The sequence below is a fragment of the Watersipora subatra genome, chromosome 3 (genome assembly GCF_963576615.1).
Source record: "Watersipora subatra chromosome 3, tzWatSuba1.1, whole genome shotgun sequence".
NCBI lineage: Eukaryota > Metazoa > Bryozoa > Gymnolaemata > Cheilostomatida > Watersiporidae > Watersipora > Watersipora subatra.
In genome coordinates, this window is record NC_088710.1 from 42472029 (window position 1) to 42498012 (window position 25984).

Sequence of the window (25984 nt, forward strand, 5' to 3'; positions counted from 1 at the left end):
AATCATTTTTCTTCAGGATTATTCTATTTCCTTTTTGTTTCTTTACCTACGGCCTTTGTGCAAACTCTTTAACATCTTTACCTACGGCCTTTGTGCAAACTCTTTAACATCTTTACCTACGGCCTTTGTGCAAACTCTTTAACATCTTTACCTACGGCCTTTGTGCAAACTCTTTAACATCTTTACCTACGGCCTTTGTGCAAACTCTTTAACATTTACTCTCCACATTTTAATTACAGTTAAAGTTGCTAAAAGTACACCATAGTGCATCATCTACTTGCAATATTTTACAAGGCATCTTTGGAGGAAGAAGAGAATTATGTATATCTTGAGGCTAATTATATCTTGAAATATGTCACACATATTAAAAACAAAGCAAATATATTGCTAGCGTGTCAGGGCAATTTTCTCAAAAGTCCCACTTTTTATAGATTCTTGCTCAATCATCTTTTACGCGATAGCGTCTTATCCCATGCAATAGTATCATATGACTTGTTTTGAGTGGTCAACCACTTATTATGAAGAATGCGATGAAGAGATAAAATATGGCTCAGACATAGAATAGCTGAGCTATCTCACACCTACTTCAAGTAAGGATCATAACTGACACCTTCATGTTTGTATTAAGACTCTTGTTTAGCTTCATCAAGAGTCAGCTCCATGATGTCTAGGCAGTATTTGACTTATAGGAATTAAGTTTACTTTGGGGGGCTAGAAGAGGCTACTGATTACAAATAATAGGTTTACTCTTGCTTATTACGCTCTCTCTTAAGCCGGAACATATGATTTTCCTCCTTGATGAACATCAGCTGGTAACAGCCAATAAAATGGTACTTTTAGATACGATACATTAGTAATCATTAGTAAAATCAATTAATGGTAGTTAATATATAATAAAGAGAGAATATATACAAATGAGTGAACATCAATATTAACAACACAAAGCAATACTGACCAATTTTTTTACTGTAACAAGAATCGCATTCTTCTGTCTGTCCGTCGGAAGCCATGATAAGTGTTGAAAACAGACACATTGCTTTTAACAGGTTGAAACTTACAACTTCAAGTTTGGTGGACTGATACTCTGCCATGCAAATCAATCAACCTGGAATAATTGTGTAGTCATTCCTCCTGATGATCTCTCATGACCCACTGAGCTGCCAGCGTACCACTCATGATAACAATAACAGTAATAGATCCCTTTATGTGTTGCCACTCTGATGGTAAGTGACACCAGGATAGATGGGGTACACGCGCAGAGTGAACCAGGGAGGTACTTGAGAGTGAAGGTGTTGAAGTCCTGTAAGACTTCAACATCTCCAGTGTTAAGGTTGCAAAAAAGCAGACTGACATAACTGTTGTTAACAAAAGAAACATCTGAATAAACACGCCGATTTCTGTAGCCGGAAACTGCAGGATACAAAATGGAAACAAATAATGAAGTAGTAGAACCTAATGATAAGAGTAAACAAATTAGGACACTGATAATAATGCTGATAACAATAGTGATTAGAGCATGTGAGAGTCTTTATTACCTACCTGAGTAACTTCACTTTGCTGTCTAGCAAACGGTCCTGCAGGAATTGGCAAGCTTTTTATGGACAGCAGTATAATTACTAGCAGATGCTCAGACATCTCCATAATAATATTAAGAATAGTAATATAAATATTAATGGTTACAATGATAAGAAGAGTGCTAAAACTCCCAGTTAATCGTTCTTACATAATTCTGAGCACTAACAACTAGTTAAACAATTCAGACAATTAAACATTCAAATGTAGCGAGTATCAAATAATTATGGGTAATAACTGATGTAGCAGAAAAATACAAAATTTGACAATAGTTAGCATAATAATATTAAAATAATTATAATAATAATAGATAATAAAATACTTTTATTTTCATTCAATAGAGAACCATGAAACTACTTCTAATGTCTTTTGCAGCCCGCATACAAGCATACATGTATATAGCATTCTAGTAGTCTGATACATGTATATAGCATTCTAGTGGTCTGATACATGTATATAGCATTCTAGTAGTCTGATACATGCATATAGCAGTCTAGTAGTCTGATACATGTATATAGGAGTATAGTAGTCTGATACATGTATATAGCATTCTAGTTGTCTGATACAATTATATAGCAGTCTATTGATCTGATACATGTATATAGCATTCTAGTGGTCTGATACATGTATATAGCAGTCTAGTAGTCTGATACATGTATATGGCAGTCTAGTGGTCTAATACATGTATATAGCATTCTAGTAGTGTGATACATGTATATAGTAGTCTATTGGTCTGATACATGTATATAGCATTCTAGTAGTCTGATACATGCATATAGCAGTCTAGTAGTCTGATACATGTATATAGGAGTATAGTAGTCTGATACATGTATATAGCATTCTAGTTGTCTGATACAAGTATATAGCAGTCTATTGATCTGATACATGTATATAGCATTCTAGTGGTCTGATACATGTATATAGCAGTCTAGTAGTCTGATACATGTATATGGCAGTCTAGTGGTCTAATACATGTATATAGCATTCTAGTAGTGTGATACATGTATATAGTAGTCTATTGGTCTGATACATGTATATAGCATTCTAGTAGTCTGATACATGTATATATGAGTCTAGTAGTCTGATACATGTATATAGAAGTCTAGTAGTCTGATACATGTATATAGCATTCTAGTAGTCTGATACATGTATATAGGAGTCTAGTGGTCTGATACATGTATATAGCAGTCTAGTAGTCTGATACATGTATATAGGAGTCTAGTGGTGTCACATGTGTATATAGCAGTAGAGGTAGTGGAAACTAAAGTTGGATCAATTTAACTAAAATAGTCAATGTATTTTATTCATTCAGTTAGTAAACATTTTTGCACAGATTTACAAGGTTACAATATTTTTATGAAGTTTTTCTAGTTTCACACTGTCAACATAAAAAAGTTTAACCCGAATTTGTGTAAATGAAATAAAATTGAGTTGCGTTGTGTCCTAAAACTAAGAGATTTAACAGACTAAAGCCAATGGAAAGCTGACTAGATTAGTCTTGCTGGTACGTTCTGAGGAATCGCGTGAAGGAGCTCGTGAGTACTGTCCAATCACATCAGCTTCATTATTCAAACACTGTAAAGGCAGTAGCCAGAGGCATATCCTTTCACAGCTAGTTCATTCTGTCACTGTGTCTGTGCAAAATGCTTTTTGGCGGGATATTTATGCTAAGCTTTTGCCTATGTGGTAAGTAGCAGAATGTAAGACTTATTTTAAGAAATATATTACTTACCCTTAAAAATGTGTTACTTACGCTTAAGAATGCATTACTTACCCTTAGGAGTGCGTTACTTACGCTTAGGAATGTATTACTTAGTCCTAAAGAGTTCAGTAAGTACTGAAAATATATCAAAAGACTTTTGTTGCTATAAAAGCAAGCTCAAAGAAAAGCTATACAGCAATAATCTCAAAGTACTACTATATATACTTTCACACGCAAATTTCTCATATTTAATGTTGTGATGCGATCTATAGGACTGTGTTGCGCACAGTTCTACTTATACTATGTTTGTCACACAGTTCTATATATACTTTGTGTGTCACACAATTCTATTTACACTATGTGTGTCACACAGTTCTATATATACTTTGTGTGTCACACAGTTCTATATATACTTTGTGTGTCACACAGTTCTATATATACTTTGTGTGTCACACAGTTCTATATATACTTTGTGTGTCACACAGTTCTGTATATACTTTGTGTGTCACACAGCTCCATATAATTATACTGATGTTGGCTTTTAATAATTTAAACTGAAAAAACTAGCCGACTAGTTATCTTTGAATGTGTGCGAGACATTTGCATAATGTCAAGGTCACTCATTAATAGATGTTTGGTCAGCTGTAAAAATATCTTTGAGGTAACATCTATAGTAGGCTATATGGGAGCCAGAAACATGCACCCATACATGAGCTTTTTAAGATTGTAAATAACTGTGAAAGTTATCTCAATCAAAATAACGTAAAAACATATTTATAGTCTTTAATAGGAGAAAGGGGAGAAGAGGCTGAGCTAAGGGATGCACTCTTTGTTCCTTTTAACTGCCTTAAATGATGTATCTTGAAAAAAATTGTATTAAAATTACCTATTTTAATTTATGCGAAAATTCCTCAAAAGGGGCTCAGAAAGGAAGGAAGCAAGGTCTGTTGCTGAGCTCTGCTTTCTCCCTGATTAATAAGTGAATGTGGTTTAGTCTAATTGAGTATGTAGATAGCTATACATTTTGATGTAGGTTTTCTATTCCAGAAGGCTGTTTGCAAAGCGGTTCAAATTTAAAAAAATATTTTTTTCATGACAAAGAACATAAACAATTTTGAGCTGTTTTAAAACTAGAAAATAACAGCCGCTTTTTTAAGCGAATGTAAATTCCTTTTACACTAAACTCTATGCCAAGAGAGCAGGTATTATATACAGTTCAGTACAATGAATTTCTCATAAATGCTGTATTAATGAAAAAAGGCAGCCTGGAGAATGTATTGCCGTATCTGTTACAGTAGTAGTCTATACACCCAGCCTCATTACCACGGATTGTGTAAATTAAAAACACAATTGAGGTAGCCATTATGTTTTATTACCATAAAAGTTATCTTAAAAGAATAACGTAAAAGAACATAATTATCAAACTATGTCTTTTCTTGCCAATTTCAGCAACAGAATATAAATGTATTAAAGTTGAGCTAGCAGTTAAATACTAACGATAATGATAACGATAACGATAAGGAGAGAAAGTGTCAGTTGGCAGCAAAGCTGCTTCATCAGGTTTCCCTTCTTATCACAGATGCATTTCAGTTCTAAATGCTTTGAATCCTTCAATCAAACTCTGATTGGTTTTCTTCTCTAAGATGTTTAAGAACTGATCTTAAATTAAATTTTTTAAAGTTTTAGAATTTTCAATTTTCATATCACCATAAACTTTGTATATGCCAAGAAGTACGTAAAAACAGAACAATGAAAGTTTGATAAGGCGTAGTAACATTTAGGTTAATTTAATTTTACTTTCGATACAGAGTAGCCTGAGATTTCAAAACCAACTATTTAATATTACATTCACCTATTATTACACACTCTTTGTCACAGACTGTTCTTTGGATGTATATATTATAAGTTTAGTCTTGACAATAGCTTGATTCATACATAGTTCTTGTAGGGGTATGGGGAGGTCCACATGAGGTTAGACTTATAAGGCACTTGCTAAAGGATTATGTATCACAAGAAAGACCAGCTCTGGATGATCACAAACCACTTGAAGTGGAGTTTGAAATTACCCTGCGCTCCATAATTGATGTGGTTAGTGTATCAACCAATCACTGCAATCCTTTTTATACATTCCATTGTGTAGACAATTCTCAAATTCGCAGTAAAACTGTCGTCATTATAATTATGCTAAGATATAATAACTATAAAGTAATATGCTAAAATGCAAATGATCTATATATTGAGTGCTTTGGCACCGAGTGAAGCAAATAAATATGAAAATATTCATAAAACAAATTTTCCTTATATCTGATTTTATATCCTAATTATTGCGTGAGGCTATTGAGTAACACTGACAATAATATAACACATATTTCATGAAATGCCATGTTTTGCTTTAACGAGTGTTCATGCTTGTTTGCATTTCTTTTATTAAAGGTTTCACACACTGTGTGCCCTCTTTAGGCAGAATACAAGAGAAACACAAACCAGAATTTGATAATAAACATAAAACAAATATTTGGTGTGAATATTTTATACCTTTTATTTACTTTGCTGTGTTCAAATGTAGCCCATATTTTTTGGCTAAAAAAATTAGGCACAAACTCATTGAAGTGCCCTGGTGAGAACAAAGTTGTAAAATATTTAAAACATAATTTTAAGGAACACCTTGATCGCTCTATATTGTGTTGTCCATCATATTGCCATTGCCCAGCTTGCTCTTATATAGAAAACATCCAGCAATCTCTACAATAACATTTAGCAACGCGAATTCAAATAAAATGTTTACGGAATGGTCAGCTAAGGGTTGAGCCAATATTGAATTCTAAAAGTAACAGCTAAGCAGCACTGACTCAAGAATTTTAAAAGAAAGAGACTAGTTTTGGTTACTCCGTAACCAGGATGTTATTAGTTGAGAAAGATTGTTTAACCTTTTAATGTTGAGCAGCAGTTTGCCAACTGACATCCATAAAATACACATTTCCAGGGTTGCCGCTAAATGGCTTGAGTCTATGATTTGACAGTGCTAATTGTATTGCAGGATGAGAAAAACCAGATGATCAACACAAACCTATGGCTGTATTATGTAAGCTACTTAATGCATGGCATCCTCTGACACTAGTGCAGGTTGCCATTTCTAAGCTAACCTCAAGTTAATTTTCTTTTGCCAGCCGAGAAAGAAGTGTGGTAACCATTTCCATTTATCCATACTAGTATGATAGAAGACTGTAAGGCTAAAAATTAGCACATTATTACTTGTGCTTCTTTGCTAACAAACAAAAAACTTAATTGTTTTGTAGTTTTTTCTTGATGAGTTAAAAATTTGATTGTTAGTTATCTCAAGGAATAGATAAAATTTATCATATTGAACTTTCTTCAAGTAGAAAAAAAGGATATTAATTGTTATGCTGAAATAAATTGTAAAATTTGTGCCATGTGGATAATTGGAGTGCAGAGGCAGCACTAACACCGGCACTACAGATCTGCGAATATTTCAGGTTCTCTAATTTAAAAACGCAAATTTGCATCATTACAATATTATTGTCTCTTATAGTCTTATTTATATAGCTTTCAAATAATCTTTCCAACTGCGCCATGTTTTTATTTATTTCAACATACTCCAAGTTACTGCTGACTTGAGGCAACAGAAGTCTTGGCCATGACCTTTGGCAGTTTTATTCATTTTATGAAAATATTGAAATGATTTATTTGTAGCATTAAATACATGAAAATTTTAAAACAAAAACACATTTCATACCTATTTATGAATTTTTATAAAACACCTTTTCATTTGAGTTAACTGAAAAATCTGCAACCAAAGAACCAAATACTAGACATACTTTAGTCATTGATTTAGTCATAGATTTAGTCATAGATTTAGTCATAGACTTAGTCATAGATTTATCAAATCTAAACAACATTCTATATTCGGCCGAGTTAACTTTTCATACAATCCTTTATGTTGGAAATACTTAACAGGCTTTAGCATTTCTCGAAGTCTAATACTTTGACGAGAGTTAACTTGGCCTTCTTTAAAGTGAAGTACATTTCATAATACTACTTTATGTTTAACACTTGTTTCTCTGATAGGTAACGCCAGCCTAAATATATGCAAGAAATTAAACCTTTTTCATTAATATGACAGTTGAAACAGTTTCTCAAACAGAAACAAAATATGAGCAACAATGCTGCCAAGCTCGGTTAACTGACAAGAGCGGACAGGTGGTAACTTGTGTTATAGCAATGGGTGGACTATAAACTGGCCTGGAATCCCGAGGATTATGGGAATGTAACTGAAATACGACTTCCAGAAAAGCTAATTTGGAAGCCAGACGTTCTGATGTACAACAGGTCAGTGTATGTAGGACTTAAGGTAAGGCCACACGTATCGTATCGTGTAATTTCAACTAATCTGGGAAATTCCATTCGTACGAAATTTCTGACCTGCCACACGGAGTTTCTCCACCATGGATTCGTACGAAACTAACTTTCAACTAGCCAATCAGAACGTGGTAATAAATTGAAGCCGATTCCGTTTCAATCATTTGCTTCAGTACAAACATGCGCAAAAGAAAACAACCTTCAACATTCAAAAAACCTTTTCAACCGACCAATCAAACAACGATTCGTAGGAATTTCTGACGTTTCGTCCAATTCAGGATTCGTTCATCGTGCCCAACCAACGATGGACGAATTCGTCCAAATGTCAATTCGTACGAATCGTTTCGTCCAAATTTCGCCGATTTCGTGAGAATTTTGTATCGTGTGGCCCTACCTTTACTTAACCTTCCAGAGATGAGTATGATGTAGACCCTTGTACATGTATATAAATTGCCATACAATATTTATGTGATCGTTTCACAGCATCTATACCATATCCAATGACTCACTATACAATAAGTATATGGCTCACTATATGATACATACATGACTCAATATATGATACATACATTGACTATGAGATTGTACATGACTTACTATGCAGTACATACAGTATATGACTCTCATTTTATAGTACATATATGACTCAATATATGATACAGATATGACTCTCTATATAATACATATATGACTCACTACATAATACAGATATGACTCTCTATATAATACATATATGACTCACTACATAATACAGATATGACTCACTATATAATACATATATGACTCACTATATAATACATATATGACTCACTATATAATACATATATGACTCACTATATAATACATATATGACTCACTATATAATACATATATGACTCACTATATAATACAGATATGACTCACTATGTAATACAGATATAACTCACTATATAATACATATATGACTCACTATATAATACATATATGACTCACTATATAATACAGATATGACTCACTATGTAATACAGATATAACTCACTATATAATACATATATGACTCACTATATAATACATATATGACTTACTATATAATACATATATGACTCGCTATATAATACAGATATGACTCACTATATAATACCGATATGACTCACTATATAATACGTATATGACTCACTATATAATACATATATGACTCACTATATAATACTGATATGAGCTTATACAGAATATATTTATATCACTTTCTATTTATAGTATAATATTTCCTTTTTTTTGTTTTTCCTAAGCATATAAAATAGTATAAAGAATAGAGTACATGTATTCTTTATAAGGTCATATAGTCTGTTCAGCGAGAGAGAACTTGTGAATTATCAGCCTTAATTTGAAATCATTATAAATTGAAACAATAGACCAGTTGATACATGAAAAATTTAAAAATTTAAATTTTTGTAATTGGAATAGTTTTTGGAAATCAGACTTGTGTGTGACTAAATCTGACTAGTCCATTTTCTTCCTTTTTTCTTTAATTCAAGAGAAAAATGGAAAACTCTTTTAGCTGCCAAACAACAGCATTATTTTAAATTTCAATGTATCTGCTAAAAGTTTTGCTATAAATCACAATAATCATAGTCAAAACTGTGCAATAGAAATTTTTTGAAATAATAATTGTTTATTATTTAGTTTGTTAAATGCTCACTGTTTGTGCTGATTTGCGTTACCAACCAGACCAAAGATCAGGGGAGTTCACATTTTGGATCATTCTGGAAGCCCTTTAAAAATCACTTTCTGATGCTTATCCTTGTTACCTCAGGTTCGCTAAAAGCTTCAAAGGCAAATATAATTACTCTCTCACTCCCCCACAAAACCATAACGACTTTATTACTTCTTGGCTAGCTGCCTAAATCACAGCGAGTTTGGCAAATGAAATGTTAATGTGTATCGTAGATTGACATTATTGCTAAATTACTCTTTGTTATTGGAGCAGCAGCTCATAGGCAGCCATCTGCTGACCGCTAGCTCATAAGCTACCTCCTGTGTTACTGCCAAATATTTCATCGCATGTAAGTCGTCTTCTCTTCTCACTCAACAAAATCAAAGTAACTACTGTATATCCAAGGTTATTCAACATTAGTCAACTAATTTTAATTTGTGAGATTGTGGGCGGAGCTATGGTATCCTTAGGCTTAGTACTAGCAGATGTTATTCAACCTAGATGTCTGGTAATACAGTCAGCCAGGATCTATTTGATATGCTGGTCAAATGCGGCTGCTCTAAATTCAAGTCTGCCTGTACTAGCCGATCGAATCGCCACATCCTGCCCTCCATATGTTAATGTACTAGAATACTTGGATGGACTTCACGCAAAATGATGAACTTGCACACAATTCTAGCAGATTCTATTGGAAAGTATCAATTTTATTGGAAAGTATCGATATTTTTCTATGCTTTGCGACTTTTTTCTGTTTGATATGATTTGACTACCAGGATGTTTTAAGATTAAAATTGACAAAACTTGATCACGGTTGAAATGCTCCGAGCAAAAATAAACGCGAAATGACGTTATTATTTGCTATCATTGCTATAGTTGATATCATTGCTATAGTTGCTATCATTGCTATAGTTGATATCATTGCTATAGTTGCTATCAGCTATTGCAGTTAAGTTGCAGCGTTACGCTTCTTCATTTTGTCGGTCTCTTTGCAACTATAGACATCATAATCACATCACAAGGCTCATGCTATTTTATTGCTCATGCTATTTTGTATTAGTAAAGCCTACCTCTTATTCTATGTATGAATATTACCTGTATTACAGCGCTGACCCTGCGTTCGATGGTAGCTACCCTGTCAATGCTGTGCTCAGACATACCGGACTTCTAAGTCAAAACCCTCCTGGGATCTTCACTAGCGCCTGTCCTATCGCGATTAAATGGTTTCCCTTTGATGACCAGCTCTGTGATCTCAAGTTTGGCTCCTGGACATACGACGGCACAAAAATAGACCTAAAAATTAAAGACGGTGCGACAAGCGCAAGCTTGGATGGCTATTCTCGCAGCGGAGAGTGGGACTTACTTGGTGAGTTGTCTTACCTTGTCACTCAAGTATTCTTGTCATTGCTCTCTGTTTTTAATTCGATTGATTTCAAAAAGTTACGCCGTTTATGCGCCGGTTATAAAATCTTTGCTTGTGTCAGGTGCTTGACATACATGTATTTCCTTCCGTAATCCGGACTGAGCATACGATACTCGAACATAGACTGAGAGGGCAAACTCCTGCCCTCACTGCATGACCTTTGCCAAGTTAATTTGTTTAATTAGAAGAGTGTGTTTTATTAAAGCAATAGGATAACTTGGTATACTTTTATAGTCAGATTTGTTCAAAATCAATGGAGGACTGAAAGGAATTCAGAAACTTTATTTATAATTCGATCTATTGCTAAGAGCTGATGGAAGTTGTTAACCATCACCAGGTATTGTCAACATGTTGGTCTGTTCTGGTTAGTTCTGGTAGGAGAGCTAACTCCAGGAGCCATGGTAGTAGCCAGTTATTATTAGCAACAGGTAGCCATATAAACAAGGATACTTTATATGTTAATCAATTTAAAATGTTAGCCTTGGCAACATCACTTTGAACATTTCAAAATACTTTTTGGGCTATTTTCAGGTGAAACAGCCTGTTAACACCGTGTTGTTAAGCAGAGTATATTATACACGATCACAAAATTTCAAGTAATTTGAAACATAAGTTTTCTTGTAATACCTGAAATGTACATGCATATAAGGGACCTGAAATGTATGTGCATATATAGGCAACTGATAATAAGTTTATTGTTTTTGATCAAACAGACAGACAGACAGACAGAACAATCGTTCAACAACTGATAACTGAACTTTACATTTATCCGATTGAATAAACCAAAACAATTGTCGAGGCAGATCTTCTATCTTGACTCGCACCTTTTTTAATCCTTTCTAATAATATCACTCCTTCAAAGAGTTTGTAAACTAAACTAAAGTATTCTAGTGACGTAAGGGCAAAGTTTGCCTCTCATTCATATGAATTCACTTATTCATATGAATTCACTTATTTATATGAATTCATCAATGAAAAGGTCTGCGCATACTGTAAGCAAATCATATTTGCTACAAGCTAGATTGTGATTGATCAAAGCATTTAGGAACTCCCAACTAGCATTTGTAAATGGTGACACAATTATTTTTAAAAATACTTTTTATACAGAAGATTTAAACTGTTGTTTTTTGAGCTTTGCCCATACATGCATTCACATTTTATTCAGTTACAAAAATACTGCTGCTTCAAATGACTTAAAAGCTGATGATTTTACATCTGAAAATCTCCTTAAAAACATGTGGTAAAGATCTTTTTACCCAAACATCGCCCAACAGCAACTTTAAAAGCAACTGAAACATATGAGCAGACAACTCCTCAATTTGAATTATCTTTCTAAAAAATAATCTATGCACTAATAACAGTGTTGTCTTTTTTGTTTTTAAACTCTATCTGTTATACAAATATTTGATAATTAGTAGTTGTCTACTCATGAACTTGGTTCTGCTGGTAGACACCCTTCATACCATACCTTCTGTAACCTTCAATCTGTAAAACAGGTGTACCAGGGGTAGTGCACGCAGTATACTATGATGGTTTTCCTGATCAGCCCTTTGTGGACATTACGTACACCATACAGATTCGACGAAGGAAGCTGTCCTATATTGTGAACATAGTCATTCCTTGTTTGATGCTGGCAGCTTTGACTCTTGTAACTTTTACTATTCCACCAGAAGCAGGCGAGAAAATCTCCTTTGGTAAGCAACCTTCCACTTAGAAAATTAGATATATTCCAGGATGAAGTAATAATATTTGATTCGTCTAAATAAACACAAGCCGAAGTTGAATAGTTTTAAAAAGTCTGCTCCAGAAAGCATATACAAAGACTATAAGCTAAATGAAGCAGAGTTTAGTAGACAGGTTTTTGGCAGCAAACCATGATCTCTCTCATTGATATCTCAGTTTCTGTAAAATACAAGAGTATGTTGATGCCTGAGGTGCATGTATGTAGAAGCTACAAAAATGTTAGTGCGCCGAAGAAGTGAAATTTTTATTCTACCGTGAAGAATTGTGAAGTTGTTATTCTTTCAGTAGAAGGACATGAGTTCCCGACCCTTGATCAACCCTGGCAACATCTAAAAACCAAACAAGCTCTTGCCAACATAAAACCATTCAGTCAACTCTCTAAATTGTTCTTTAAATTCAATTTGTAGCAGTATCAATAATAGATAAATAGCAAAGAGCATTCTAGAGTTTTATGGTTTATGTTTTATTATTGCAGGTGTAACAATCCTTCTGTCTCTTACCGTTTTTTTGCTGATGGTTGCCGAGGAGCTGCCAGCCAACTCAGATGCTGTACCATTAATTGGTATGTTAATGCTGTTAGTGTGCGAATTTAAGTAAATTCAACAAAAGTGGTAGCTTTTGCTAAAAGGTATTTGCTCTTTTTCAATATACACAAGGGAACTTATACAATACTTAGAAGTTATCTGCTCTTTTATCTTGTCTCTCTTATAAATACTGGGACACGATTAAAATAGTTGCCATAGTGACAGTGAGTTTGCACTTGGGTTGCTGTCAGCCTTATCAGCAGTGAATCCATGCGACATCACACCTGCTAAACAGTCAAAACAGTTAAAAGATTTTTACACACTTTCGATTTTTATATTGTTATAAAAGTTATCCTGATGACCTCATAACTGCAAATTTATAAAAAACTCTGCAATTGTTCTTGACCATACATGATGTACCGTAAAATTGCACACAAGAGAAAGCGTTTGAGGTTTCAGAACGTTTTTCTTTTTGCAGCGCTGTATTTCACTTCTGTGATGTTTCTCAACGCTGCCTCTGTTGTCTTCACCGTCCTTGTGTTGAGTTACCACCACAGGACATCTGAGACACACACCATGCCAAAATGGGTAAGTCTAGTCAGCCAATGAGATTCTGCATTTACATACCAACATTGCAAAGATTACATAAAAGCATTGTTGTTCAAGTCCTTCGTGGTACAGTCAAAGATCCTCAGTTGGTTACACCAGGTTTAAGAGCAGTAAAAGCCACGGAAGTGGAAGTTGTTGTAAACCTAAACTCTTAGTGGTATCCAAACCAGGAGAACTTAAGCTATTAAAAGGTGAAGTTCATTTTTCTGGCAGAGAATTTTTGCTACAGTGATACAGAAGTTTAAAAAATCGATTTAACTAATCAGAATGTATTATTACATGTAATACAAGTATGGCTACCGATTGATTAGCTTTTGGTACATCACAAACCACAAAATAGTTATATTTCACCTTGGAGGTCATTTTCTGGCTTTTTGAAGGAAATAAGCGCTGAATTATTATCATTTCAAAATCTTGCATCTGCTCAGAGGCACTGTTATGTATATCATTTATAATAACTCCTGATGCTAATTTTACTTTATCTGAACACCTGAAATCAGCTTGAGTTTTTGCTTCACAGTCATTGATAATAGCATAGCAATGAAGGAGAATATCTTACAGTGACACAACGCTCCGAGTCTTGTAGCAATATAGTATAATAACTTACAGTGACACAATGCTCCGAGCCTTGTAGCAATATAGGAGAATAACTTACAGTGACACAACGCTCTGAGCCTTGTAGCAATATAGGAGAATAACTTACAGTGACACAACGCTCTGAGCCTTGTAGCAATATAGGAGAATAACTTACTGTGACACAATGCTCCGAGCCTTGTAGCAATATAGGAGAATAACTTACTGTGACACAATGCTCCGAGCCTTGTAGCAATATAGGAGAATAACTTACAGTGACACAACGCTCCGAGCCTTGGAGCAATATAGGAGAATAACTTACAGTGACACAACGCTCCGAGCCTTGTAGCAATATATGAGAATAACTTACTGTGACACAACGCTCCGAGCCTTGTAGCAATATAGGAGAATAACTTACAGTGACACAACGCTCCGAGCCTTGGAGCAATATAGGAGAATAACTTACAGTGACACAATGCTTCGAGCCTTGTAGCAATATAGGAGAATAACTTATAGTGACACGACACTCCGAGCTTTGTAGCAATATAGGAGAATAACTTACAGTGACACAATGCTTTGAGCCTTGTAGCAATATAGGAGAATAACTTACAGTGACACAACGCTCTGAGCCTTGTAGCAATATAGGAGAATAACTTACTGTGACACAATGCTCCGAGCCTTGTAGCAATATAGGAGAATAACTTACAGTGACACAACGCTCTGAGCCTTGTAGCAATATAGGAGAATAACTTACAGTGACACAACGCTCTGAGCCTTGTAGCAATATAGGAGAATAACTTACTGTGACACAATGCTCCGAGCCTTGTAGCAATATAGGAGAATAACTTACTGTGACACAATGCTCCGAGCCTTGTAGCAATATAGGAGAATAACTTACAGTGACACAACGCTCCGAGCCTTGGAGCAATATAGGAGAATAACTTACAGTGACACAACGCTCCGAGCCTTGTAGCAATATAGGAGAATAACTTACTGTGACACAATGCTCTGAGCCTTGGAGCAATATAGGAGAATAACTTACTGTGACACAATGCTCCGAGCCTTGGAGCAATATAGTATAATAACTTACTGTGACACGACGCTCTAAGTCTTGTAGCAATATAGGAGAATAACTTACAGTGACACGATGCTCCAAGCATTGTAGCAATATAGGAGAATAACTTACAGTGACACAATGCTCTGAGCCTTGTAGCAATATATGAGAATAACTTACTGTGACACAATGCTCTGAGCCTTGGAGCAATATATGAGAATATCTTACTGTGACACAATGCTCCGAGCCTTGTAGCGGTGGCTACCTGTAGAGATGGCTACGGTTACTACGGTTACTGGTCCTTGTACCAAAATACATTGTAATAGGAATAATTCATCTTATATATAAGATCTGTTCTGAGATGAAAGATGATATCAAAACAATGCTGCCAGCTGACAGTAAATATTTGAAAATGGCGACTCGCAAAAAATTGTAATGGTAATGGTTGGGCAATTGTATCATTGCAGGCTGGCCTTTGACACTTGGCAGATCAACATGGCAAAAAATTGCATCCGATCTATTTTACAAGAATTGTGAGAAAACTTTGCTCTTTCATGTTATTATTAAATACTTATGAATACTTGAATGTGAACCTGAGTCTACCGAGTGCGTCAATGTTGTGTTTGATAGATTAAAAAAATTGTTTGTGAATGGCTGGCTTGGATTCTGAGGATGGACAGACCAGGTCACAAATGGGATGCACAGTCGTGGTGCAGAAAACACAGAGTAGAAGAAGTCGCATTAATAGAAAGCAACAAGAGCCGACTACTTCAAGACTTTGATGAACAGACAACTCCTCGACTTAGTATCAAACAGCATTGCCGATTGAATGGTACGGGAAACTTGCAGGTAGGTGCTAATGACTCTATGCAGTTTTCAGGAGGCAAGTAGGCGCTAATAACTCTATGCAGTGTTCAGGCTGCAGGTAGGTGCTAATAACTCTATGCAGTTTTCAGGCTGCAGGTAGGTGCTAATAACTTTATGCAGTGTTCAGGCTGCAAGTAGGTACTAATAACGATATGCAGTGTTCAGGCTTCAAACACAATATTCATTTGCATGATTTGATGCTAAAGAGTGAATGGCAGCTGTCTGATATATTTAAAAAGAGAAATTATTTAAATCACAATTACTTCTTTAATAATTGAAACAGCTATCCTACAATTCTTTTAAAGAACAAAACACACAAAATTTTTTTTTCGACATTAATGTCTAGTTATATCAGTTTTCAAACTTTCAGAAATTTCAAAGTATTTCAAAGCTGTAACAAGCTTGGAGTGCAACTTTAATAAAGTATAACAATATTAAAACAATATTTTAATTACTCGCAAACAACGAGAGCATAGACTTCTATATTAACCCAGTCATAGTAAGAGAGCATAGACTTCTATATTAACCCAGTCATAGTAAGAGAGCATAGACTTCTATATTAACCCAGTCATAGTAAGAGAGCATAGACTTCTAATTTACCCAGTCATAGTAAGAGAGTATAGAATTCTATATTAACCCAGTCATAGTAAGAGATCCGATTACCTAAACACCACCTGAGCTTATAAAACAAAATGTTCCCACGACCAAACACTAGCGAAGCGAGTGTTTGGGAATTTTTGGATAAATGCATATGTGTACACAACTTCCGAACAGTATCCATCAACGTCATATCCAAACCCTTGTATCGAAATCCCACCAAAAGATTTAACCATTTTTCTGTGGAGTCGTTTAAGTATAATAATGATACAAAACACATATAAACCTATTTAAATATGTTACGAAGTCTTTGAAATTTGTAGACAATACCCTAAAACTTACCCATCTGATCAGATTATACATGACTAGAGAGAATAATTTGGCCTACAATTGCCTAATAATAAATGGCCTAAAATTTGGCCTAAAACTTTAAGATCTTGAGATTAGATTTTACTGAACTATGCTTTTCCCTATTATTAGGGAAACTGAAAAGTTTGCGCACCTTCAGTAAAATCCAATTTCAAGATCTTAAAGTTACTATTTATCGGCTCACACTAACCAATTCCCAATATTTTACCGTTGTAACAGGAAAATAATTTTTTCCAATATGAACTATACTCTTCTCTCCCTCGAGTTCGAAACATTAATGACTTACTTGTTAACAACTTCGCTAGGGAGCGCATCACTCAATTATTTATCAATGACCAAATCCTACAACGTAAAAGAGAGGAGACTAGACTGCGCGACCTTTAACAGAACACTACACTTATCTAACAAAACTATTTCTATTATTTTCTATATAAACTTTTTCTAAACACTTTATATGTTTCTTTTTCTATATTTTTATTATTATATATTTTCCTTGTTATAGGTTCGTATAGAAAATACTTTACATATACTTATATAGGGCCTACATATAAATCTATTAACAAAATTATTCTATATCATCTACCATTATTCCATTTCTATTACTTTATATACAACTTTACATTCCCCATATACTTTCCATTCACAACATTCCTAACATTTTTTTTATACTTACACATCTAAAATAGAACTTTTTCACCTTTATAAATCTATTTATATTACACTACCAAATACAACTTTAATATCAACAATTAGCCAATTACTCATATACTTGGTTTCAACCCAACTTTACCTCCAAAATAAATGCCAGTTGCGCCTTTTTGGAGTCGTGCTCCCTCAAATCGATTTTATATATCATCTCGAACAACTCTCATTTACACTATACTCTGTCAATTCCTGCTGACAACTACTTTTTCAGCAACCAGCGGTACCCTTTCTTTTTTCCATTATCACTTTGGTCGTGGGATGTATGACAGGGGAATTTCACTTTGGTCGTGGGATGTATGGCAGGGGAATATCACATTGGTCGTAGGATGTATGACAGGAGAATATCACTTTGGTCGTGGGATGTATGGCAGGGGAATATCACTTTGGTCGTGGGATGTATGACAGGGGAATTTCACTTTGGTCGTGGGATGTATGACAGGGGAATTTCACTTTGGTTGTTGGATGTATGACAGAGGAATATCACTTTGGTCGTGGGATGTATGAGATGGGAATATCACTTTGGTCGTGGGATGTATGACAGGGGAATATCACTTTGGTCGTGGACTGTATGACAGGGGAATTTCACTTTGGTCATGGGATGTATGACAGGGGAATATCACTTTGGTCGTGGAATGTATGACAGAGAATTTCACTTTGGTCGTGGGATGTATGACAGGGAACTATCATGTTGGTCATGGGCGGTATGACAGGGGAATATCACTTTAGTCGTGGGATGTATGACAGGGGAATATCACTTTGGTCGTGGGATGTATGACAGGGGAATATCACTTTGGTCGTGGGATGTATAACAGGGGAATATCACTTTGGTCGTGGACTGTATGACAGGGGAATTTCACTTTGGTCGTGGGATGTATGACAGGGGAATATCACTTTGGTCGTGGGATGTATGACAGGGGAATATCACTTTGGTTGTGGACTGTATGACAGGGGAATTCCACTTTGGTCGTGGGATGTATGACAGGGAAATATCATTTTGGTCGTGGGATGTATGACAGAGAATTTCACTTTGGTCGTGGGATGTATGACAGGGAACTATCATGTTGGTCATGGGCGGTATGACAGGGGAATATCACTTTAGTCGTGGGATGTATGACAGGGGAATATCACTTTGGTCGTGGGATGTATGACAGGGGAATATCACTTTGGTCGTGGGATGTATGACAGGGGAATTTCTAGTAAAATAAAACTCATCAATTTGCATGATTTCTAACCAGCCTCTACTAAGCTTATCAAGTCTTTACAGTCTTTGCAGTTACCAAATACTCGTATTTATGGCAAGAGTGACATTGTCTGAGTGACATTGGCTTGTCATATTTTTTACATTTTTGTAGAAAACTTCATATTATGTTAAATAATTTTCATTTTGACTACTTTTATTTTTACTAGCATCCTCATCAGATGTGATGGCTATTTGTACAGTTATTTCCCAAAAAGTAATACAATTGGTTGGTGCAAGTGGTAAAGCATTGGGCTACCATGCTTTACCACAGGTTCGATGGTCAATTTTTATGTGAGGTCATCCTTATGCAAACAGACGAATGAACGAACGCGGTTTTCATTGCAGCATAGATTATGGAAAGGTAACAATTCCATTTGGTCTCATGCACTAGGAAACATTTTGTAATAAGCAATAACAGTGTTACAGCAATAATAATGAACAAAATAATATTAATGTAATACAAATACAAGAAACAGACAACTTCTATAGAAAACATTTAATATGTTATACGTAATGCTATTAATTTGTTAGCTGCGACCTGTAATAGGTTCACCACATTTTGAAAAACTGCATATTGTCATAGGTTAGACAGGAGAAGAAAACTCTCATGACTTATTGGAAAACATAATTTGTATGCATGGAAATATAGTAGTTTATATGGTCATAAAGCTGGCATACCAGATGACTTTGTGATTAGAACCTACATGCTTTAGGAAAGAGTTAACGGTACCTCTAGTGACCCAGCCTGCCATCCGAGATGTGAAGCGAGAATGCGGGCTATCCATAAAGATATTAGATATATCACCAACAAGTTGAAAAACGAAGAAGAAGACAGCCAAATAACAAGTGATTGGAAATTTGCTTCAGCTGTTTTCAACAGACTCTTATTCTGGTTTTTCAGCCTGGCTACTGTACTGGCCACAGTTGTCATTCTTCTGGGAGCTCCAAATCTTCTCAGTAACGCTGAAACTTTGTGAGTAATTTTGTAATATATTGAACAAGCAAATATTTTTGTAAGAAACATTATCAAACTTATGTAATGGATAAAAATAGCTAACAATATGTAACAAGATTTATTACTGATGACTAACAGTTGGTAGCGTTCAAAAATTGACAGCTAACAGCGTTTAAGACGAACAGTTGGCAGCGCTCAAAAACTAACAGTTGGCAGCGCTCAACAACTAACATTTGGCAGTGCTCAATAATTAACAATTGGCAGCGTTAAATAACTAACAGTTGGCAGCGCTCAATAACTAACAATTGGCAGCGCTCAATAACTAACAATTGACAGCGTTCAATAACTAACAGTTGGCAGCGTTCAATAACTAACAGCTGGCAGCGTTCAATAACTAAGAGTTGTCAGCATTTAATAATTAACAGTTGGCAGCGCTCAATAACTAACACTTGGCAGCATTCAATAACTAACAGTTGGCAGCGCTCAATAACCAACAGTTGGCAGCGCTCAATAACTAACAGTTGGCAGCGCTCAACAACTAACATTTGGCAGTGCTCAATAACCAACAGTTGGCAGCGCTCAATAACTAAAATTTGGCAGCGCTTAACAACTAACGGTTGGCAGCGCTCAATAACCAACAGTTGGCAGCGCTCAATAACTAACATTTGGCAGCGCTCAATAACTAACAGTTGGCAGCGCTCAATAACTAACAGTTGGCGGCGCTCAATAACTAACATTTAGCCGCGCTCAATAACTACTAATTGGCAGCGTTCAATAACTAACAGTTGGCAGCACTCAATAACTAACAGTTAGCAGCACTCAATAACTTAGAGAAAGACGTGTCATGCTGATTAGCTGCTAAGTTATATAGACAAATCTTTCAAACAAAGATTGCTAATGAAATGCATTTTATATGCTTCTTTTTCTATTTTAGGCCCTAGAACTCCAAAACTATTATGGAAAAAAAACTGAATGAGGCTAGCAAGAAGTTCTGCTTATACCAAAGATATGAGTAAAAGTTAACAAATAAATGAAATACATTTAAGAGTTGTCTTTTCTGTTTTATTTGAAAAAGACAATTCCTAAACAGGTTCACAGCAAAAGTGTATTTTTTCTGCAACTTATATTTTTTCTACTGTTACCATGTTTTTACTGATTTTTGTGTATGTAGACTCTTTTCTTTGGTTTCATCAAATATCTATGTCACTTCTCCATATGCTAGTATTTTATACATTACAGGTACACATGGCAACTCGGGGCAACTTTAAGGAAGTATTTTTTTAGTTTAATGTTTTGATGATACAAAGCAAAAATTTTTTAGTTGTATTCTTTACTATAATAAAAGTCACAGCCATCTGTTTAAAGCCACGGTTGCAGGTTGAAAAAAGATAGCATCATATTGGATTGGAACTAAATGTCTAGTGTAGCAGTCAGACACGCTATAATCTGCACTAATTGTTGAAATTTCGACAATGTGGAATATACTATAATATAATTTAGAGCATGTACTTGCTCTTTGCGTCTCATCAGCACACATAAAGATCCCTGACAGTAGGCTCAGCTGTCAGGCTACTAATAAATATACTAACTCACTCAGGCTTAAAGTGAAATATAGTTTTTAATAGGATCATACTTTCCACACTTTATGGCTGACAGCGCCTTGAGTCAGCTTCTTTTTTTCAAACTTGCACCATTTTTAAATGTACTGGGAGGGAGTTTAGCAAAGTGTACTTTCTAATGCAGTCATCACCGACGCTTGAATACCAGAACTTTGAGCGTGACATCAATGTTCTATATCACTGCAGTTGTATTAGCACAGAAATAGTGATAATAACATTCGTTTATAACATTGAATGATGAAACTTTGATTAAAAGAAACTTCAAATGAGACAAGCTAGACATTTTTTAAATAATTAATGAACTCGTCTGCACTTATTCCGAGCTTGTAGCTATAGACAATATTTTATTTGATATTCCCACGTAACTTTGCACTTGAATCCTAATGTATAACATCAGCTGAAGCACCAAAGAGGCCGACGTCGTTGTGATAACTAAAGCGAAGCAGCTGTTAACGAGATTATCAAAGAAGCGTAGTGAGATTGGATTAAGTATAGTTTTTTATAAATCGATCAGAACGCGTGAGAGGCACTCTCTTGTTATTCTGTAAATTAATTGAACGAGGGCTCTTCTGTTGATAACATGACCACTCTACAGTTGCTCTCTAGTCACGCTAGTTAGGTACTTCACTCTCCCCCTTGTCACGAACAGACTCGACAGACTTTAGTAATGGTAATGTATCTATCGCTGTCCAGATCCTTCTCAATTCTTTTTATTATCTTGGCATCATCTAGGACCTAAGCCTAGGTCTAAACCGAGGATAGAGGAAACCATGGCGCACTTGCTACACAGATATTTATTCATGCTTCTAAATGGTGAGTGTTTTATTTATTTACTGTCTGTTTTTACTTAGAGCAAAATATGTAGTAATATGATTGAATTGTACTTAATAAATTTTCCTAGCTCTAGATCCCAACAATGACTACTGAGCTTATTGTAGGACAAATTGGCAAATTGCTAACAATTGAAGGTTATATTGTCTTGAAAAAGCTGCAATGTTTACAACCCTACCAAAGCTTACAATGGTAGCATTTCTCTACTTTTTGTATTATAATATTAATGAACAACAACGAGACATTTTTGACTCGTGTGACAAATTAGGGTGGCTTATTAGTTCTGCTGAATTGAACTGTAGGTTGTGTAAGATAGATTCTACAAGTAGATGAGAGTAACACATAATACTCATATATAATATGAATTGTCATGTGAAACTTCGCGTTGCCTTGGATAACCTTCTTCCTCTGTGTAAGTTAGCTCCTGTCTGCACCGTCAACATATGCATCTGGTAAACTAAATTATACAGAGTTTGGCTCCAGGTCTTGATAAATATTACAAACAAGTTAATCTGAAGATTGTAGCAATATATATATTAATATATTAATATGCAACAGAAAGTTGTTAACAAATGTTTACCCGGCAGAGTGTTCTAGAAGCTTTAGTTTTTTGAGCGATTCAGGCCTGAAATATTAAAAATCTTTGACCTTGAGTTTACAGAATTATTTTGAAATTATGAAACAATTTTATATTTCAAAAGTCTCACAAAAATTCCCTTGACCAACTATTGCAAAAAGGTTGCTATATAATACCCATTTATAATAACATTGTTTTTAGTATTTGTATCAATTATTTAAACCATAACAAATAAATCAAATCATATAATGAACTGCTTTGTAAATCATTCTTTTACTTGCTATAAGTAATGTTATTCAATGTGTTATTTAATACGCAACTATGTATAGTTTCCAAAGGAACTCAGTAGATGTGACATCCCAAAGCAAAATCTTTTTTAACTGAACACTAAAACTACAGAATGCACAGATCGTGTATTTGATACCTTTACAATAATGCTAGTTGATTAATGTTTCACAAAGTTGATATCACAACAAACAAAACACTCAAACTCATAGGCAGAAACAGAAATGATACTCCAGTGCGCATTTTTCATAATTCGTGTCTAATTCAGTGTATATGCTATTTAGTATAGCTAGAAACGATGACTTCTACGCCAATTTATAATAAGCTTATAAAAAAGTGTTCATTGATCATACTATATGCAAACATTGAAACACAAACTCCAGTGTACAGGAATGGAATACTGGTATATGTGACATGAGTGCTCACTGTTGTGGTGCAATTCGACAATTTGATGCAACATGCTTGAATATGAAGATGACAGCATTAAATTTGTGTAAAAATACTTCTAAAGTTGTTCATTCACGCAAATATAGGAATCTGAGAGCTTCTTAGAACTCAAGAAAGTTGAATCTTGAGCAGCACAAGATATTTAAAAGAAATCGAAATAGAAAGCAACTAAGTTGAGATTTTATAGGAAGGCTCAATAGGGAGGTTTTTACTAGACTTGGAGCCATTATTTAAAGCTGAAATTTCTCAAAGTTAGCATAGATGGATTTTTACAGCTATTGGAAAATAATTACTTTAGTTGATCAGGTGTAACAATAAAAAACGCATATTGACTGTTGGTACATTTTATCAACTTTCAATTTATGCCTCATAAGAAGGAGACAAAACATGTCTTATTCTGTTAATAATTGTTTAGTTGTCACAATCACTCAGTGTGGAAGGCATGAGCAGCGTCTTCTTAAAAAGCTGCAACAAGCTCTCAACGGTTGGAACGTCTACGAGAGGCCATCTGAGGAGGATTCAGCGCCACTCAAAGTGGAAATGGGATTAACTCTTCAACAGATCATAGATGTGGTATGTCAGATATAATACTAACATGGGAACAGTTAACTCGAATGCCCTTCTGCACTTTACCTATGTGGTAATGTCTATCGACAGCCGCACTAGTAGTCCATTTAGTACTCTTTATAGACTCTAGTCATGTAATAACTGGGTACGCTGGATGTGGTATTTTGGATTTCTTACTCAGCCCTAAAGAAAATACATGAGATACAATATATCAATCGTTAAAATGAGGCACACGATAGGCATTTGTATTTTGTTTAGTCTCACTCGAATTCATGAGCTCGGAGTTTTCCTCTCTATACCGGTCTCAATGATAAGTGATTGATACCATAATTACTCTATTGCTTAAAGGAATGACCAGTGCATGAATCCAATAAAAACATTTTTAGCATAGACATAACCAGTTTGTTATAAGGCAAGTGCTATGTTATAGTAGCCTACAAGAATTATGTTTATAAAAATCTGCACCGAAATGCACTTACCCACTGTAATGGGACCCTACCTGTGCACACTACCCTATCATGCACTTTTGAGTGCACTCATCAAAGTCCCAACTAGCTGTGTTTCTGACAGTTTGAAGGAGTACACAATTTTAAAGCTTACCTGATCACGTATCCCACTAACAGGCAATCTGAGACCAACATTAAATGGTACTGTCTATAAACTACATCAATAGTACTGTCTATAAACTGCATTAGTAGTACTCATCTAAGTAGGACTGTATATGGACAAACTTAATAGTAATAGTTTATACATTGCTATATATGTGCTGTTTTATACATTATTCTATAGACTGTCATATGCTAGTTTGTATAATGCCTTAGTAGTACTGTTTATAGACTGTCTTATGCTAGTTCATACACTGCTTTAGTAGTACTGTCTATAAACTGTCATTCTATAGACAGCATTCAAATATGCCTTCTATATGCATTCCATATGCCACATCAAATTCTATAGACTGTCATATGCTAGTTTGTATATTGCCTTAGTAGTACTGTTTGTAGACTGTCTATGCTAGTTAATACACTGCTTTAGTAGTATTGTCTATAAACTGTCATATGCTAGTCTATACATTGCCTTAGTAGTACTGTCTATAGACTGTCTTACGCTAGTTCATACACTGCTTTAGTAGTACTGTCTATAGACTGTCTTATTACTATAATTGATCTATACAGTATGTTTGTAAATGGCACTGGCTGGAGGCAGCCCCAGTAGTACTAGCTCATCTTTGGCCATACTAATCTATAGCTGACTTTATTACCAGCTAATAATAAACATTGAAAACTAAGTTGATATCCATAAAGCTTTCACTATTTGTTAATATGTTGCCTACGTCTCCTGCTGCTTCCAAATGTCATTTAGAACTCTAGCTATTCATATAGATATACTCGTAGGTAAAACCAATCTACAATCGACTGGCTGTGAATAAGTGTGAACATGTGCAATGCTTGTATTAAAGTATTGTTCGTTAAAACTTGCTCAGATCTCCCATATTAAATGGTGCTAGACTGCCTTGTATGGTATGCTGATGGATTTAGTTCAATGAGAAATAATCAACCAGCTGTATTGGACACAATACTCTGACTTTTGAACGCTTTCTTCTACCCTTCTGTATTTTTGATTGTAAAATAGCTTGGGCTTCGCACCTTTTTCTTTGTTTT

General features: G+C 35.0%; 2 protein-coding genes across 2 annotated transcripts in view; both read left to right on the forward strand.

Annotated features, from left to right (window-relative positions):
• Positions 1-1220: 1220 nt before the first annotated feature.
• On the forward strand, positions 1221-21034 carry LOC137390609 (neuronal acetylcholine receptor subunit alpha-7-like). The gene is made up of 11 exons (XM_068076935.1): positions 1221-1302; positions 5223-5362; positions 6312-6356; positions 7512-7621; positions 10448-10707; positions 12261-12458; positions 12983-13069; positions 13510-13619; positions 15898-16116; positions 19759-20018; positions 20935-21034. Exons 1-11 carry the CDS (start codon positions 1221-1223, stop codon positions 20939-20941), a joined length of 1518 nt encoding a protein of 505 aa, XP_067933036.1. The 3' UTR covers positions 20942-21034.
• Positions 21035-22389: 1355 nt separating this feature from the next.
• The window catches only part of LOC137390610 (neuronal acetylcholine receptor subunit alpha-7-like), a 17971-nt gene continuing 14376 nt past the window's right edge, over positions 22390-25984 (forward strand). The window contains exons 1-2 of the mRNA XM_068076936.1: positions 22390-22432; positions 24175-24332. Coding sequence (XP_067933037.1) covers positions 22390-22432; positions 24175-24332 — 201 coding nt within the window. The remainder of the gene's footprint in view (positions 22433-24174; positions 24333-25984) is intronic.

Excerpts from the sequence above, each read along its gene's own strand:
- LOC137390609 (XM_068076935.1), top strand. The coding sequence starts at position 1,221 with ATGGTAAGTGACACCAGGATAGATGGGGTACACGCGCAGAGTGAACCA. Across the intron at positions 6,357-7,511 it reads CAAACCTATGGCTGTATTAT|CAATGGGTGGACTATAAACT; the intron begins GTAAGCTACTTA and ends CTTGTGTTATAG. Across the intron at positions 10,708-12,260 it reads CGGAGAGTGGGACTTACTTG|GTGTACCAGGGGTAGTGCAC; the intron begins GTGAGTTGTCTT and ends TCTGTAAAACAG.